The sequence below is a fragment of the Papio anubis genome, chromosome 2 (assembly GCF_008728515.1).
Source record: "Papio anubis isolate 15944 chromosome 2, Panubis1.0, whole genome shotgun sequence".
In the NCBI taxonomy this organism is placed as follows: Eukaryota; Metazoa; Chordata; class Mammalia; order Primates; family Cercopithecidae; genus Papio; species Papio anubis.
The window spans coordinates 141,333,260-141,350,801 of NC_044977.1; the positions used below are offsets into that span (position 1 = coordinate 141,333,260).

Sequence of the window (17,542 nt, forward strand, 5' to 3'; positions counted from 1 at the left end):
AGAAAATGCTCCTCCCCTACAGAATAATTTTTTTTTTTGGAAATTGTGAGGCCCCTGTCATCCTACAACCACACTAACAGGACACTTGCCAGTCACAAGACCAACTGTGAGCAGGCACTCAGCCCCGCATTCAGGGCAAGCCTTTGGTGTAAGCAGCTCTTTACAACCGCCACCGTGTCCATGCCTACCACTTAACCTCATTGACTCTGCAGGGCTGAACTGTCCGTGAAGACGTGTAATCTTATGGCTGGGCCTACGACTGACCACTGATCTGATGCAGGGGTTACAGACAGTTAGCAGATCTATGGCTGTTAATGGACTGTGTCTTTCCACAGAGAGCTGAAGAGCCAAGAATAAAATGCTCACCTTACAATTTACTTTTGGAAAACTCAACATCTTACCTTTTCGCCTTTTTGGATTGCAACAAACACATCACAGAATTTCTGATATTAAATTTATTTTGGAATGTATGTTGTATTCTTTTTTACTTGGCAAGGGGTATAAATTTAGGAAATGTTCAATTTAGTTTTTTAAAATCTGGTTTAACAGTTTGTCTGAAGCGGATTAGTGGCCCATGATCTTCATTAATCTTTTGGGCAATAAATGTTTAAATTGTTCAATCTGTGTCAAAACCAATCTGGCCCATTGCTTTATTTCTTTTTTTAAACAAAGTTTAAGGCCAGGAGCAGTGGCTCATGCCTGTAATCCCAAAACTTGGGAGGCCAAGGCAGGCGGATAACTTGAGGCCAGGAGTTGGAGACCAGTCTGGCCAACATGGCGAAATCCCATCTCTACTACTAAAAATACAAAAATTAGCCAGGCATGGTGGTACGTGCCTGTAAAAATCTCAGCTACTCGGAGGCTGAGGCGCAAGAATTGCTTGAGCCCAGGAGGCAGAGGTTGCAGTGAGCTGAGATCAAGCCACTGCACTCCAGCCTGGGTAACAAAGCAAGACTCTGTCTCAAAATTAGATGTTAAAATGCCAATTGCAGAGTCACATCTGATTCACTTAAGTAACTTGATCATGCTTCCACTAAATGAAAACAACAGTCTCAGAGTAATAACAGTACCAAATGTGAAAATAAATCAAGTAAAAAAACCCCAAACATAGTGAAGGAGAAAATCAGCAAGTAAAATAAAGATGATGATAATAGTAATAACAAAAAGTATTTACATTTTGTTGTTGTTTGTTTTGGAGGCAGGGTCTTTCTCTGTCACCCAAGCTGGAGTGCAGTGGCGTGATCACTCCAGCCTCAGTCTTCTGGGCTCAAGTGATCCTCCAGCCTCAGCCTTATAATGTACTGGGATCACAGGCATGAGCCTAAATTAGTGCCTGGCCTAAATTTTCTAATGTGACAGACATGACTCAAGAATTCCACTTCCAGGAGTTTACACAGTCAAGAATACAAGAAGCAACATAATTACATGGTTATTTCCGTGTTATTTTGTATTCTTCTACAGAAGGAATCAGTAATATTTTTCTGTAAAATGCCAGAGAGTGGATGTTTTAGACATTGCAAAAACATGACCTGTTGTAAATATTCAACTCTGCAGTTGCAGCATGAAAGCAGCCATGGAAAACAAGTTAATGAGTGAGCATGGCTATGTTCAAAGAAAACTTTACTTATGGACAATAGATTTCACATAGTTTTATACCATTTTCACATGTCATCAAATAATCTTTTGATTTTCCAACCATTTAAAAATGTAGGCCAGCTGCAGTGGCTCATGACTATAATCCCAGCATTTTGGGAGGCTGAGATGGGCAGATTGTTTGAGCTGAGGAGTTTGAAACCAGTCTGGGCAACATGGCAAAACGCCGCTGTTTAAATGGGGGGAAGTCCAAATGTTAGATTCTGGACTTGGCTCTTCCTCTATTCAGCTGCCAACCATGATAAACACTTTAAACCTTAAAAAAACAAACCAACCATTTTCCTATTTAGAGCATGTTAAATCTTAGTTTTTCCCATAACGTCTTCCTTGATTCATTAGTTGTCCTTTACTTTTAAACAAACTGAAATTTATACTCTATATTGGTCTCCTCAGGTTGCCATAACTAAATACCAGACTAGGTGGTTTAAACAAAGGAAGTTTATTTTCTCACAGTTCTGGAGGTTAGAAGTCTGAGATGAGGATATCAACAGCATGGTTAGGTTCTGGTGAGGACTCTCTGGCTTATAGTCAGCTGCTTTCTCACCATGTCTTCACATGGCAGAAAGAGACAGAACAAGCTCTCTGGTGTCTTTTCTTGTAAGGACACTAATCCCAATCATGAAGGCCCCAAACTCTTCACCTCATTTAAACACACTTACCTTCCAAAAGGCCCATCTCCCAATACCATCACATTGGAGGTTAGGGCTTCAACATATGAGTTTTAAGGTGGCACATTCAGTCTATAACTTCCTGTCCATATATTAGTTATGTATTAGGTATTATGTATTACCTAATGCATAACCAATCTGTATTAGTCAGGGTTTTCCAGAGAAACACACACACACACACCCCCCGAGAGAGAGAGAGAGAGAGAGAGAGACAGAGGGATCATGACCTCATCTAACCCTGATTACCTCCCAAAGGACCCACCTCCAAATAGCATCATAGTGGGGGGTTGGGCTTTAACACGAATTTTGGGAGGATACAAACATTCAGTCCATAACACACCCAACTCACCTATTTATTTATTTATTTTTTTTTAGAGACAGGGTCTCACTATGTTGTCCAATCTGGTCTGCAACTCCTGGGATCTAGTGATCCTTTTGCCTCAGCCTCCCAAAGTGCTGAGTTAACAGGTGTGAGTCACTGCACTTGGCCCCCAACTCACCTTTGTCATGCCAATTTCAGACTTAAGTACCCTGATGGATAAACGAACATTTTAAGCAATCACATGGTGCTTCCTGACCACCAACATATGTTGCCTTCTTGGTCTCCTCATCGGTATGTGTGCAATAATCTATTTATATCTAATATCTCATTATTTTAACCACATGAATCAACAATGAAAAAAAGTGGTAATACTTAGAATAAAAACCTTTAGTCTTACAAACTTAATTCTGAGAAAAGATGGAATTAATTAGGTGTGCCAAAAGAGAATATTACTACCACATACCCACAGGATTTTGTTCAAATGTAAACAAAGAATAAAATCGTATGAAATATTATCAATATACTGAATAATATGTCCATAAAGCAAGCTGTAAAATATTTATATTTTAAGCTTTCTAGTGATGAACATATTCTACAGAAGAAAAAAGATCACTTTACTCTTACACATTTTCAGGAATGTATTAATACTGTAGGAAACTGAATAGCATAGGCTAGGTCTGTTTCTCAAACTTTGCTAACATATTGGAACAGCCTGGGAAATCTTTGAAAAATACTGATACCTGATTTCTATCACTAGATTTTTTTTTTTTTTTTTTTTTTTGAGATGGAGTCTTGCTCTGTTGCCCAGGCTGAAGTGCAATGGTGTGGTCTTGGCTCACTGCAAGCTCCACCTCCCAGGTCCATGCCATTTTGCTTCAGCCTCCCAAGTAGCTGGGATTACAGGCGCCCGCCACCACACCCGGCTTTTTGTATTTTTAGTAGAGACGGGGTTTCACCATGTTAGCCAGGATGGTCTCGATCTCCTGACCTCATGATCTGCCTGCCTCAGCCTCCCAAAGTGCTGGGATTACAGGCGTGAGCCACTGCACCTGGCCCAATATTCTTATTTAATTGGAATGAAGGGGAACTTAGGCATTTGAATTGTAAAAGTTCCCCAAGTGATTTTAATGTGCAACAGAATTTGGGAATCACTGGCGTAAGTTATCCTGAGGATGAAAAGCATCTCCAAAATCTCAATGGTTTAAAAAACAAGTCTATTTCTCACTCATGCTACAAGTTCAAACTGAGTCAGAAGGGGGATTTTGCTTATCCTCCTTCTTTGCCATCTCAACCCAGGCCTCAGGGTCCATCACACCAGGGGAGAAGGAATGAAGAATCATGTACTGCCTTGTAAATGATTTTATGCAGAAACAATTCACCTCGCTTCTCCCTAACATTTCATTAGCTGAAGCAAGTCACTTAGTCATGCCTAATTTCAAGGAGATGGGGAAGTGTAATTCTCCCACATGATCAGGAGATAAGAACAACTAGAAACATTGTTGAGGACAGTAATGTCTCCACCCCACCTCTCCCTTTTTTTGAGATGGGGTCTCACTCTGTCAGCCAGCCTGGAGTGCAGTGGTGTGGGCTCACTGCAACCTCTGCCTTCCGGGTGATCCTCCTACCTCAGCATCCCCAGTAGCTGGGACCTATTTTTTTATTTTTGGTAGAGATAAGGTTTTGCCATGTTGCCCAGGCTGGTCTTGAACTCCTGAGCTCAAGCAATCTGCCTGCCTCGGCCCCGTAAAGTGCTGGGATTACACGTGTGAGCCAACGCATCCAGCCCTATATCCCACAGTTTTATATCAATGCTTTTTTTTTTCTTTGAGACAGAGTCTCGCTCTGTCACCCAGGCTGGAGTGCAGTGGTGCGATCTTGGCCCACTGCAACCTCCACCTCCTGGCTTCAAGTGATTCTTTGGCCTCAGCCTCCCGAGTAGCTGGAACTATAGGTGCGTGCCACACCTGGCTAATTTTTGTATTTTTAGTAGATACAGGGTTTCATCATATTGGCCAGGTTGATCTCCAACTCCTGACCTCGTGATCTGCCCACCTCAGCCTCCTAAAGTGCTGGGATTACAGGTGTGAGCCACCACACCCAGCCAATGATTGTTTTTATAATTTCCCCATGCCACATCTTTTGGTACCAGGTCTTGAATCTTAAATTGTCTTTTATTTCATTTCAAAAACCAACTTATAAGTCTACGAGTAAGTATATCTACAAATAATTTGATTTTTTTTTTTTTGAGACAGAGTCCTGCTTTGTTGCCCAGGCTGGAGTGCAGCCGCGTGGTCTGGGCTCACTGCAACCTCCGCCTCCTGGGCTCAAGCGATTCTCCCCCCTCAGCCTCCTGAGTAGCTGGGATTACAGGGGCCTGCCATCATGCCCAGCTAATTTTTCTATTTTTAGTAGAGACACAGTTTCACCATGTTGCCCAGGCTGGTCTCGAACTCCTGGGCTCAAGCGATCTGCCTGCCTCAGCCTCCCAAAGTGCTGGAATTACAGACATGAGCCACTATACCTGGCCACTTCAGTGACTTTTGTTAACATTAATGTGCATCACTGTGAAGCTAGTGTGTGTGTGTATATATATATTTGTATAAATTATATAGTATACATACAGTGTATATATATTTTTATATATAGTATATATAGTATATAGTGTAAATATCTATATACTATAGTGTGTGTGTGTGTGTGTGTATATATATATATATATTTTTTTTTGAGCAGGAGTTTCACTCTTGTTGCCCAGGCTGGAGTGCAATGGCACAATCTCGGCTCACTGCAACCTCTGCCTGCCAGGTTCAAGGAATTCTCCTACCTCAGCCTCCCAAGTAGTGGGATTATAGGCATGTGCCACCATACCCGGCTAATTTTGTATTTTTAGTAGAGATGGGGTTTCACCATGTTTGTCAGCTGGTGAACTCCTGACCTCAGGTGATCCACCCACCTTGGCCTCCCAAAGTGCTGGGATTACAAATGTGAACCACCACACCTGGCCTCCAAAATATTTTAAGGCAGTACAGAACCACTATGTTGAGTATAAGCTGGGCATGGTGATGCAAGCCTGTAGTGTCAGATAATTGGGAGGCTGAGGTGAAGGATCACTTGAGTCCAGGAGTTCAAGGTGCACTACAGCCTGGGAGACAGAGTGAGACCCTGTCTCTAAAAACAAACACCACCACCAAAAAACCCCAAACAGAACAGTGAGTATATGCCATCATTTTTTTTTTAAGTGTATGTATATGTATACTTGAATACCCATATGGTATCTATCATTAGAAAGATACACAAAAAACTGGAAAATGTGGTAGTGGAACAGACTTAATTTTCATTGCATGCCTTTGTATTGTTTGAATCAAAAAAAAAAATAAAAAATAAAAATCCCGCATGTATACTTAAAAAAAAATTTTTTTTAAATAAAGGACTTTATGGGCCAGGCACGGTGGCTCACGCCTGTAATCCCAGCACTTTATGAGGCTGAGGCAGGTGGATCACGAGGTCAGGAGTTCGAGACCAGCCTGGCCAACATGGTAAAACCCCGTCTCTACTAAAAATACAAAAAATTAGCTGGGCATGGTGGCACACGCCTGTAGTCCCAGCTACTGGGGAGGCTGAGGCAGGAGAATCACTTGATCCCAGGAGGCGGAGGTTGTGGTGAGCCAAGATCATGCCACTGCACTCCAGCCTGGGTAACAAAGTGAGACTCCATCTCAAAAAAAGAAAAGAAAAGAAAAAAAGGATTTTATGTTACTACATAGGATACTCTTACAAATTAAGAAGAGTGTCAAACATCCAAACAGAGAAATGGGCAAAGGAAAAGAAAAATAAATTCACTAAAGAAATACAACCAAGTATCAAACATGGAAAAGTACATAATCCATCTCTAACAAAAATAAATGTATGTAACAGTAACAAACTATCATTTCTCCTTTATCAATGTAGGAAACATTTGAAAGCCTTATCACTTCTGATATTGACAACAGTGTGGAAAACTTTAAATGGCGCAAGTACAAAGCTTGAGATAGGGCAATTTGGCAGTATCCATGAAAACTAAGCAGGGTGCTTAGTGTTACTAAATGATACATTACCTGAGGATATAGGAGTAGTATATCATAGTAACCTAAAGCATAGGCTCTGGGATTAGATGGCCATTTCCTAGCTTTGAGACACTGGCAAATTTCTTAATTTTATGGCCTTAGTTTTTTCATTTACAAAATAGAGATTATAATAATTACTTCATAGAGTCTTGTGAGGATTAAGTAGTTTTACATGTCTTATAAATTAATAAAGGATATCTGAACTAAGGAACTTACAATAAAAACAAAGTGATTAAATTTAAAATGTCTTTATTCATTTATATGGTATATATCACACTCCACAAAAAAATGACACTTGTCTTTCAATCTGTCAAGCTTAGCTAAAAAATTCATGTATCTCTTTTCTATATCACATATTGACATGATATAGGATGCAAGATATAAATATCAATTCAATAGACATTATTAAATAATTTTACTTATGTAGAATCTTAGATAAGTGGTTAAAATTATAGATTGACATTAAGTGTGGGAACAGGAATATTCTGTGTATACCAATGGGTTTAACAGAAGATGTGTTTGCACTGATTTCTGGTCATCAACTTGCTTTCTGTGAATCTTTAAATACCCAATTCCAAATCTTCCAGCTCCTGAAGAAGGGCTGTTTCTTTCTGAATTTTCTCCAACTAGAAAAGTTTAAAACAATGAAGTTATTATGAAATAGTTAGTGGATATGTAACCAAAATAATACAGAAAAAAACATGATATTTCTGACAATTTATTATGTTCACTAGTAAACACAGATTTTAAAACACAGGTTAGAAACAAATTCTGATTTGTTATCTGGTATGAATCAAGAGTGAAAAGAACAGACACTGTTTTATTGCATCCCTTTGGGCCCAAAACATTTTCAATTCTATATTTGGGATTAAAATTGTTGAAAGGAGGAGGGAAAAGGCAAACAGGGCAATACAACTTGAGATAATAATCTTATATTTGTCTAATACAACAAATTGCTATTATTTTCAACAGTAATAGCATAGTATGCCTCTTAGGAATATTGACTTTTTCATTCACATGAACCATATCTCCTCTATTTAAGAGTAAAGCTATTTAAAAGTAAAAACATTAAAAAGAATATGGCATATGGTTTTCAAAATAAGTTTTTAAAATCTATGTGCTCTTTTACCTGACTAAATACTTGTTTATAATAAAAGGGGGAAGGCTGGTGGTCACCACAAGCCTAAATGGAAAATGCAGAAAGTACCTGATTTTTTTCTAGCTGTTTTCCAGTTGCTGCTTGTTCTTTCAGTTGTTCAATTGCTTTCAGTTTCTGGAAACATCAAATATGAGTCAAGTGGAAGGAAGTCACTTCAAATGCAAATTTCCTTATTAAGAATGTGAAACTCAAATAAGGAGATTAATAATCTTACATTTGTATCAAGAATGGTCTGTTAAAATGCTAGGATACACTATTTTTAAAGTTAAATGCTTTGGGAGGCCAAGGCGGGCAGATCACGAGGTCAGGAGATTGAGACCATGGTGAAACCCCATCTCTACTAAAAATACAAAAAATTAGCCAGGCATGGTGGTGGCCGCCTGTAGTCCCAACTACTCGGGAGGCTGAGGCAGGAGAATGGCATGAACCTGGGAGGCGGAGCTTGCAGTAAGCCCAGATCACGCCACTGCACTCCAACCTGGGTGACAGTGCGAGACTCCGTCTCAAAAAATAAAAATAATAATAATAATAATAATAATAATAAGTTAAATACAAAATTGTAAATGTTAAAAACATGAAATTTCGAAAAATATTTTTCTCAGGCTTTTAATTAATGTTATCATGTATGTATGTGTATATGTAAATGTATCAGTAATGGCACATTTCAATGCCCCATTGGACCTGGGTGATGTTTCTGGCTTTGAGAGAAATCTCACTGAGAGCATTCTGAAAGACTGTTGGTCCAAAGTCCTACCCAATTAAAAAGAATGAAAGAGAAACCTCATAATGCAGCTGTGAAGCAGCTTGTTTTATCCCCAGGGCCACCCCAGCACACTGGCTGCAATATCACAAGTCAATACACTTCTTTTTCATCTCTGTCTCTTGATCTTCAAAACTAGAATATCTGCCCCTACTTATCACAAGGTTTCTAATGAAACACTGAGTATAAAAGTGTTCAGTGGCCAGGCATGGAGGCTCACGCCTGTAATCCCAGCACTTTGGGAGGCCAAGGCACGTGGATTACGTAAGGTCAGGAGTTCGAGGCCAGCCTGGCCAACATGGTGAAACCCTGTCTCTATTAAAAATACAAAAATTAGCCGGGTGTGGTGGCGCACACCTGTAGTCCCAGCTACTCGGGAGACTGAGGCAGGAGAATCACTTGAACCTGGGAGGCAGAGCTTGCAGTAAGCCGAGGTTGTGCCACTGCACTCCAGCCTGGGTGACAGGGTGAGACTCCGTCTCAATTAAAGAAAAAAAAAAAAAAAAAATTGTTCAGTATATTTCTATGCTAATGCACACTGAATTTTATTACTCCAAAAATCAAAGTATTAAGAGTCTTCAGACATTTGTGAATAGAACTAAAATCAATACCATTTCTAAGTGACAGTGCTTCTAGTGAGAAAAAAACAATGAGAACTGCTAATACCAACTTCTTAGATACCTGTCTTTAGACATCTAAGTACTACCTTATTTATATAATTTTCATGTATACCTTTCAATACGCATGTCTATTTTTCATTTAAGTCTCTCACCTTCTTTAGGTTCTTGATTTTTTTGTCTATCTCAGGGTCCCCAGAAATTGACTGAGAGATAGTGTTTCGTGGTGTGCTCTGTGGGGCAGGAGTAGGTGCCAAATCTGGACTCTTGTCACTTCTTGCTTCCTGCAGGAAATATTTTTAAAAATTCAATTTAAAAAAACCAAAAACATTACAGTATTTAAATCAACATAGCTTTGGTATATGAAATACAGAAACTAAATATGTGATTTTATCCACATTTTATATAAAAAATCTGAATTAAAGGTCTCATGAAGTATGCTACATACTCCCATATTAGAAATAAAATGACCTTATCAGAGTAAACTAGAGGGTTTCTATACCAGCAAACAAGCATTTCAAACTTTTGGATATTCTGAGATGTGCCAGCAGATAGATGGTCTGAATATATGAGAGGGCTTTTCTATTTAACGTGTTTCAAGTTTCACTCTTACAAGGCTCTCTCCAAAACTATAAAGAATATGTATGATCAAGTATATGTAATGGATTATGCTACAAGAATAAGAATCCTACAGATATTAATTCATAATCAGATCAATTCAGCTCTGCAACAAAGTACCACAAAACTTTTTTCCCCTTAAAGGGATGCTATATTGCTTCCAATATGATCAAACCTCTGATAACTTTTCTTGTCCCTCCTTACTGATTCTGAATCACTTTTATTTCTGCTAAGATGCTCTATACTCTTGCCCCTGGCTTTTGTGTACGTCTCCCTTAACCATGATTTCAGTAACTAAGGGTCAACTGCAGCCCAAAAATATTACATGGAAAATGCCAGGAATAAACAATTCATCAGTTTTAAGCTGTGTGATGAAATCTCTTAGCATCCAGCCTAAGACAAGAATCATTCTTTTATCCAGTGTATCCACAGTGTATTCGCCCCCCACCTATTTTTCACTAGTAGCTGTCTTTGTTATCAGATCGACTGTCACAGTATCAACAGTACTTGTGTTTAAGTAACCCTTACTTTACTTAATAATGGTCCCAAAGTGCAGGGTAGTGATGCCGGCAATTCGGATACGCCAAAGAGAAGCTGTAAAGTGCTCCTTTAAGTGAAAAGGTGAAAGTTCTTAATCAGGAATAAAAAATATTGTATGCTGATTTGCTAAGATTTACAGTAAGAATAAACCTATCCATGAACTTGGGAAGAAGAAAAAAGAAATTAGTGCTAGTTTTGCAGTTGCACCTTGAACTCTCTATCTTCTCTATCTTCTCTTTCTCTATCTTTGGCTACTTACTTCAGAGTCAGGACTAAGAAGGCCTGGATAAGGTGAGATTCTGTCAAGGGCCATTTAGCTTTGTTCCATCACACAGCCATAACTTTTACTAACTTCAGCCAGTCGTCCCCAAAATACATACTGAATAGTTTATCTTGCAAGTTGAAAACCTTTGCTATTACTGGAAAAACAACTCAAAAAGCAACTCTGCAATGAGGGATTACCGGTATCACCTTTGGTATCATCTTTAGTAAAAAAACGTGTGTAGGTGCTTGATGACTGTATTGGCTCTTTTAAAAAAAAAACTGACAGTTTGTATAAACTTGTAACTGAGAGTTATAAATTTATAACTGATCAGCCCAGGTGATCATACTTTTTTTTTTTTTTTTTGGAACGAAGTTTCGCTCTTGTTGCCAGGCTGGAGTGCAGTGGCACAATCTCGGCTCACTGCAACCTCTGCCTCCCGGTTCAAGCGATTCTCTTGCCCCAGCTTCCTGAGTAGCTGGGATTACAGGCGTCCGCCACCACACCCAGCTAATTTTTGTATATTTAGTAGAGACAGGATTTCACCATGTTGAGCAGGCTGGTCTTGAACTTCTGACCTCAGGTGATCCACCCGCCTCGGCCTCCCAAAGTGCTGGGATTACAGGCGTGAGCCACCATGCCCGACAGTGATCACACTATTACCATGAGCTATAAAGAGTTACACATTTATAACTGAGAGTTATAACCATTATTTTTAATAATCATAATTTCATTATATTACTGTGAAATATTAAATAATTTATATTATAAAACATATAAATATAATTTGTATATTATTTATATAATTAATATAATTTAGTATATTAATGGTTGTTATAATTATTAATAATTATAATCATGTCATTATGTAATTATTTATATAATAATTATAAAGGAATCTTTGTTCAGTATCACCAGTGGTCATATTAAAAATATCTTTTGATAAAGTGGAAGAAACTTTGCTTATAAAAATAGAATTCTAAGTTGAGTGGGTTTCAGAGAGGCCCTAAAACTCAAAGGGCATCTTAGTTATCAAGTTGTAAGGATACTACTAATGTGTTGTAATATCCAGGGCCAGTAGAGGTCCCTACTTGTACTGATGAAGGGACAAGACTCGCTTTTATACAAATCTAATATCAAATGCATGAAACAGATCATTTTTACTTGGAATATCCTAAAGCTGACCAATTAAGATACTTCTGGGGATGAAATATATTAACTACAAATGAGCAGAATGGTTTTTCTAAAAGTCCAGATTTTAGCAGAATATGGTTGCATAAGACAATTCTACACCTTAAAATAGTAACTGCCTCCCAAAACACATAACTAGCCTAGACCTGTCAAAATTCAAGAATTATCAGCAAGACTGTACTGGTGATATAGCAATCAGCTGTTAAAAATCTGCTCTTTCTAGGATGGCCACAGTGGCTCACGCCTGTAATCCAAGCACTTTGGGAGGCCGAGGTGGATGGACCACTTGAGCTCAGGAGTTTGAGACTACAGCAACATGGCAAAACTCGGTCTCAAAAAAAACCCCAAAACAAAACCAAACCAAAAAAACCTACCCCCATTTCCAGCTTGAAAAACATAGCGAAAACCTGTCTTTACAAAAATGAAAAAGTTAGTTGGGAATGGTGGTGTACATGTATAGTCCTAGTTACTTGGGAAGCTGAGGCAGGATTACTTGAGCTAAGGGTTTGGGGTTGCAGTGAGCCGTGATCATGCCTCTGCACTCCAGCCTGGATAACAGAGTGAGACAGAGAGTGTCTTGAAAAGAAACAAAAACAAAAAAACCAAAAACCCTACCCCACTGCTACCGTCTGACATATTGGTGTTTCCCCAAATTCATAGTTTGGGACCTAATACCCAATATGATAGTATTAAAAGGTGGGGCATTTGGAAAATGATTAAGTCATGAGGAGTAGCTTTATAAAAGAGACCAGCGAGAGCTCCACTGCCCCTTCCACCATGGGAGGACACACAGAAAGAAGGTGCCATCTATGAGGAACGGGTTCTCACCAGATACCAAATCTGCCAGCACCCCAGCTTCTAGAACTGTGAGCAATAAATTTGTTTATAAATTACCCAGTCTAAGGTAGCAGCCTGAATGGATTGAGATATGTACTCTGCCTGAATTGCAAAAATGTGATCACCATAACTTCACTAACCAGACATCCCCAGCCCAGCTGATCACATTGTCACCATGAGCTATACAATATCACAATTTGCAATTATTTATACTGGTGTGGCTTTTCAACTACATTAAATAAAAAATATTCTGGAAATATCCCATTATTTGGGTACTTCTGGTATTTTGATTCCCAGTTAAATAATTTCATATAGTACTATAATACTGAGTGCCCAAATGGCTTTCTAGTCATGTAATTTCCAGCTTCTCTTAGTAAATATATGCTTCAAGGAAAACAAACTACACTACTTTACACAAGTGCCACCAAAAGGGTCTACAGCAAATAACATGCTACATAATACTATTAGTATCCCAGGTTATGATGTCAGGTTCCGTTTCTTTTGTCACCCATAATATAGACAGGATTACTTAGAAATTCATAGGCAAACACAAACGAAAGATATTCTGCCTATTTAAGTCTAACTACAACTACATTTTATAATGTAAGAGCCAAGGTTTTTTGTGTTTTCTTTTTTTGAGTCATGGTCTTGCTCTGTCATTCAGGCTGGAGTGGTACAATCACAGCTCACTGCAGCCTCAACCTCCCAAACTCAAGTGATCCTACCATCTCAGCTTCCCAAGTAGCTGGGACTATGGGGTACATGCCATCATGCCCAGCAAAAAATTTTTTGTAGAGACAGGGGTCTCACTATGTTGCCCAGGCTGGTCTTGAACTCCTGGGCTCGAGCAATTCTCCCACGTTGGCCTCCCAAAATGCTGGGTTACAGGCATGAGCCACCACACTTGGCCACAGTCAAGTATTTAGGACCACAATTCTTTAAATTTTAAGGCTTAGCGCTAACTTAACTGCCTTTTTTTTTTTTTTTTGGAGATGGAGTCTTGCTCTGTCGCCCAGGCTGGAAGGCTAGAGTGCAGTGACGCGATCACTGGTCACTGCAACCTCCACCTCCCAGGTTCAAGCAATTCTCCTGCCTCAGCCTCCTGAGTAGCTGAGATTATAAGCCATGCCAAACTAATTTTTGAATTTTTAGTAGAGACAGGGTTTCACCACGTTGGCCAGTCTGGTCTTGAACTCCTAACCTCAAATGATCCACCCGCCTCAGCCTCCCAAAGTGCTGGGATTACAAGCGTGAGCGACTGCTCCAGGCCATAACTATTTGTTTGTTTTGTTATGAGGAAATTAGTGCCCCAAATACCTGCTTTGCGGCTTTCTTAGCTTCATGCTTCCTTTGATTTTTAAGAGCTGTTTTTGATAATGGCTTATCATTTCCTGATTGTGATTTCATATTCTGAGGTGGTTCCTCTTCATGCTATGGAAAATATAAAATAATTTTGAAATGGAGTCCATGTTGTAAACACCTACAACAACAAATTACACACTTCTGCTAATATAGGATAAACTTATTTTATCAAATTTAGGATCATTAGCAAAGATTATTTCAAAACTCATTGGTAGTGGCACACTCCAACTGTCAGGATGGATTTAATCAGGATCTTCCTATTAGTTGCTATATCTTTCAGTCATATCAGAGCTTGCAAAATTCACTTTAGTTTTGTTCAAACAACAGAATTTTTCTTAGCACTACTACAGACACATGAGTCTTATGAAAACTAGATACCAACAACAGCTTCTTCTGAGGCCTTTTTGGTTCTAACTACTGTCAACAGAAATCCAGTTGCCTCGCTTATTTTCTTCACACAAAGAATTACTTGCTAGATCTTTACTTGTAAAATCAGAGATTAGAAGATTAAAAATAAAAGCAAATGGAAAACCAAGAATAGATTATAAGAAAATAAGTGAAATAGAAAGGAATAATTAACTAGATAATTATAAATCTGGGACTGACATAATGAAGAGGCCAAAAAAAAAAAAAAGTACATGGTTTGTCAGATTACACAATGAAGATAATAATTTCCAACATCAGATATTTATGTAACCATGTAACAACTATATTCCACAATAGAAAATATAGTGAATTATAGGTTCAATGTATCTCCAGAATAGTTTTAGACAACATACAGTACAAGTGATGGCACTACAACTCCCTATCAGATTCATGTACTTACTGATTTCTATCTGTATTGCTATTATTTTAATGTTAACTCTTAGACTCTATCATAACTCAGCACATCAAAAGTATCAGCTCTCCATGAAGTTTCATGAGTACTAGGTCTCAGATCTGCATTTTATTTATAAGTCCTATGTGGAAATGAGCAGAGCTCAAACACTTAAGATGCAGAATAATAAATAAGAAACCATAGAGTGACCTTATCTTAGCAATTCCATCAACTATTTCAGGTCATCAAAGTTCTGGCCATGTTCATATTCTACTTGAAACAAACTGAATATTATGAGAACCCACATTTGTAGAACAGCAGACACATTTAGAGTGCAAGGCTTTTTCATTTCATGTTTACCCATGTTGCATAAAATGCTACTTAAGTTATATAATATTTGCTGAACATTTGTTTTATACATAATATGAAAATCCTTTCAATAGCGGGCTCTTCTGTAGTAGTTTGCTTTGGCTAAAAAGTTTCTGCTCAGGAGAACTTTGAGTAAAAATGATGCAAGAAGAAAAGGTAAGTTACAAGTCTCTTCCACACTTACGAGCATCATGTAAGCCACTGAGAGCCTTTCACTTGAGACGAAAAAGTCCACACAACTACTATAAATCATGAGTTTTTTCTGGTTTTGGTACTATGTGCTCATTATGCATAATTTCATTCTTATTAATAAACTTTGTTTATTCAGTTATATCAGTTATTATGGGACTGTTTTTGATGAACACATTTTAATTTCTCAGCTCAATGCAACCTCCTCCTCCAGAGCTCAAGTGATTTTCCCACCTCAACCTCCCCGAGTTGCTGGGACCACAGGCAGACACCACCATGCCCAACTATTTTTTAAAAATTTTTAGTAGTGATGGGGCCTCGCCATGTTGCCCTGGCTGGTCTCAAACCCCTAAGCTCAGGTGATCCATCCGCCTCAGTCTCCCAAAGTGCTGAGATTACAGATGGAAACCCTGCGCCAGACCAACAAACACACTTTAAAAGGTGAAGGTTTTTTGGAAAGCTAATAAATATTCTTTAAGTATAATTTATATATAAATTTGTACTTATAAAATTTTTTTTCTGCGGGGGAATAACCCAACACCTTTTTTCCACTGCTGTGTAACCCTCCTCCTTTGTAAAGTTATCTACCACGCTGTCTTTGTTTCTAGTAATTTCTTGACAGTATTTTCTTTGTAATTTAGCTCATTTCTGGAATTAGATACATGTAAAAATGTCTAATTACTGGGCATATAGCTACTTCAACTAAAATGATTTGACAGGACCACACAATCATCATGCCACATAAAAAAGCAACAATTTAGTAGAAATCTTGAATGTTAAAAAAAAATCCCGGCCGGGTACAGTGGCTCATGCCTGTAATTCCAGCACTTTGGGAGGCCAACGTGGGTGGATCACCTAAGGTAGGGAGTTCCAGACCAGCCTGGCCAACAGGGCAAAACCCCATCTCTACTAAAAATAAAATTAGCTGGACGTGGTGGCAGGCACCTGTAATCCCAGCTACTCAAAAGGCTGAGGCAGGGGAATTGCTTGAACCCGGGAGGCAGAGGTTGCAGTGAGCAGAGATAGTGCCACCGCACTCCAGCCTAGGTGACAGAGTGAGACTGTGTCTCAAAAACAAAACAAACAAACAAAAATCCTGATTTTAAGTTCTTACCTAATTTCATCACCATTTCCAAAGTATTATTTTCTGTATCAATTTCTCCCCCTCACCAAAATAAACCTACTAGTTTTATGGATCAAAGAATTGTGCCATCATGCACAGATAAAGAAAGCAGGATGGATTGGAGTTACTTTTGTATTTATCTGAGGTAAGGAAAATTCCAATACAGAAATAGGACAAATCCAAAATCTACTATATATTTTCTTTTTAAATCTAAATAAATATGATAAATACAAATACCATGTGTTGTTTTTATATAATTTTACATAAATAAAACAATACTGTTTAAACAGTAAACTTTTTTTTTTTGAGACGGAGTCTGGCTCTGTCGCCCAGGCTGGAGTGCAGTGGCCGGATCTCAGCTCACTGCAAGCTCCGCCTCCTGGGTTTACGCCATTCTCCTGCCTCAGCCTCCCGAGTAGCTGGGACTACAGGCGCCCGATACATCGCCTGGCTAGTTTTTTTTTTTTTTTGTATTTTTTAGTAGAGATGGGGTTTCACTGTGTTAGCCAGGATGGTCTCGATCTCCTGACCTCGTGATCCGCCCGTCTCGGCCTCCCAAAGTGCTGGGATTACAGGCTTGAGCCACCGCGCCCGGCCGAAATAGTAAACATTTCGATGGAAATTAAGAAGTTTCAGACCACTGATACATTTTGTCCAGTCCAAGAGAAAGGTGGTGGTGGTTGTTTTTGAGACGGAGTCCCGCTCTGTTCCTCAGGCTGGATGGAGTGCAGTGGTGTGATCTCCGTTCACAACCTCCGCCTCCAGGGTTCAAGCGATTCTCTTGCCTCAGCTTCCTGAGGAGCTGGGAGTACAGGCATGCGCCACTATGCCCAGCTAATTTTTGTTATTTTTAGTAGAGACGGGGTTTCAACATGTTGGCCAGTCTAGTCTTAAACTCCTGACCTCAAGTGATCCTCCCACCTCGGCCTCCCAAAGTGCCGGCATTACAGAT

The 17,542-nt window shown here is 39.0% G+C and overlaps 1 protein-coding gene across 2 annotated transcripts in view; it reads right to left on the reverse strand.

Moving 5' to 3' along the window:
* Positions 1 to 6,978: 6,978 nt before the first annotated feature.
* The window catches only part of EIF2A (eukaryotic translation initiation factor 2A), a 34,002-nt gene continuing 23,438 nt past the window's right edge, over positions 6,979 to 17,542 (reverse strand). For both annotated transcript variants that reach the window (XM_003894955.5, XM_017955793.3), the window contains 4 exons: positions 14,048 to 14,161; positions 9,438 to 9,566; positions 7,954 to 8,019; positions 6,979 to 7,372 (listed from right to left, as the gene is read on the reverse strand). In XM_003894955.5, the coding sequence (XP_003895004.2) occupies positions 7,307 to 7,372; positions 7,954 to 8,019; positions 9,438 to 9,566; positions 14,048 to 14,161 (375 nt within the window). In that variant the 3' untranslated portion in view covers positions 6,979 to 7,306. The remainder of the gene's footprint in view (positions 7,373 to 7,953; positions 8,020 to 9,437; positions 9,567 to 14,047; positions 14,162 to 17,542) is intronic.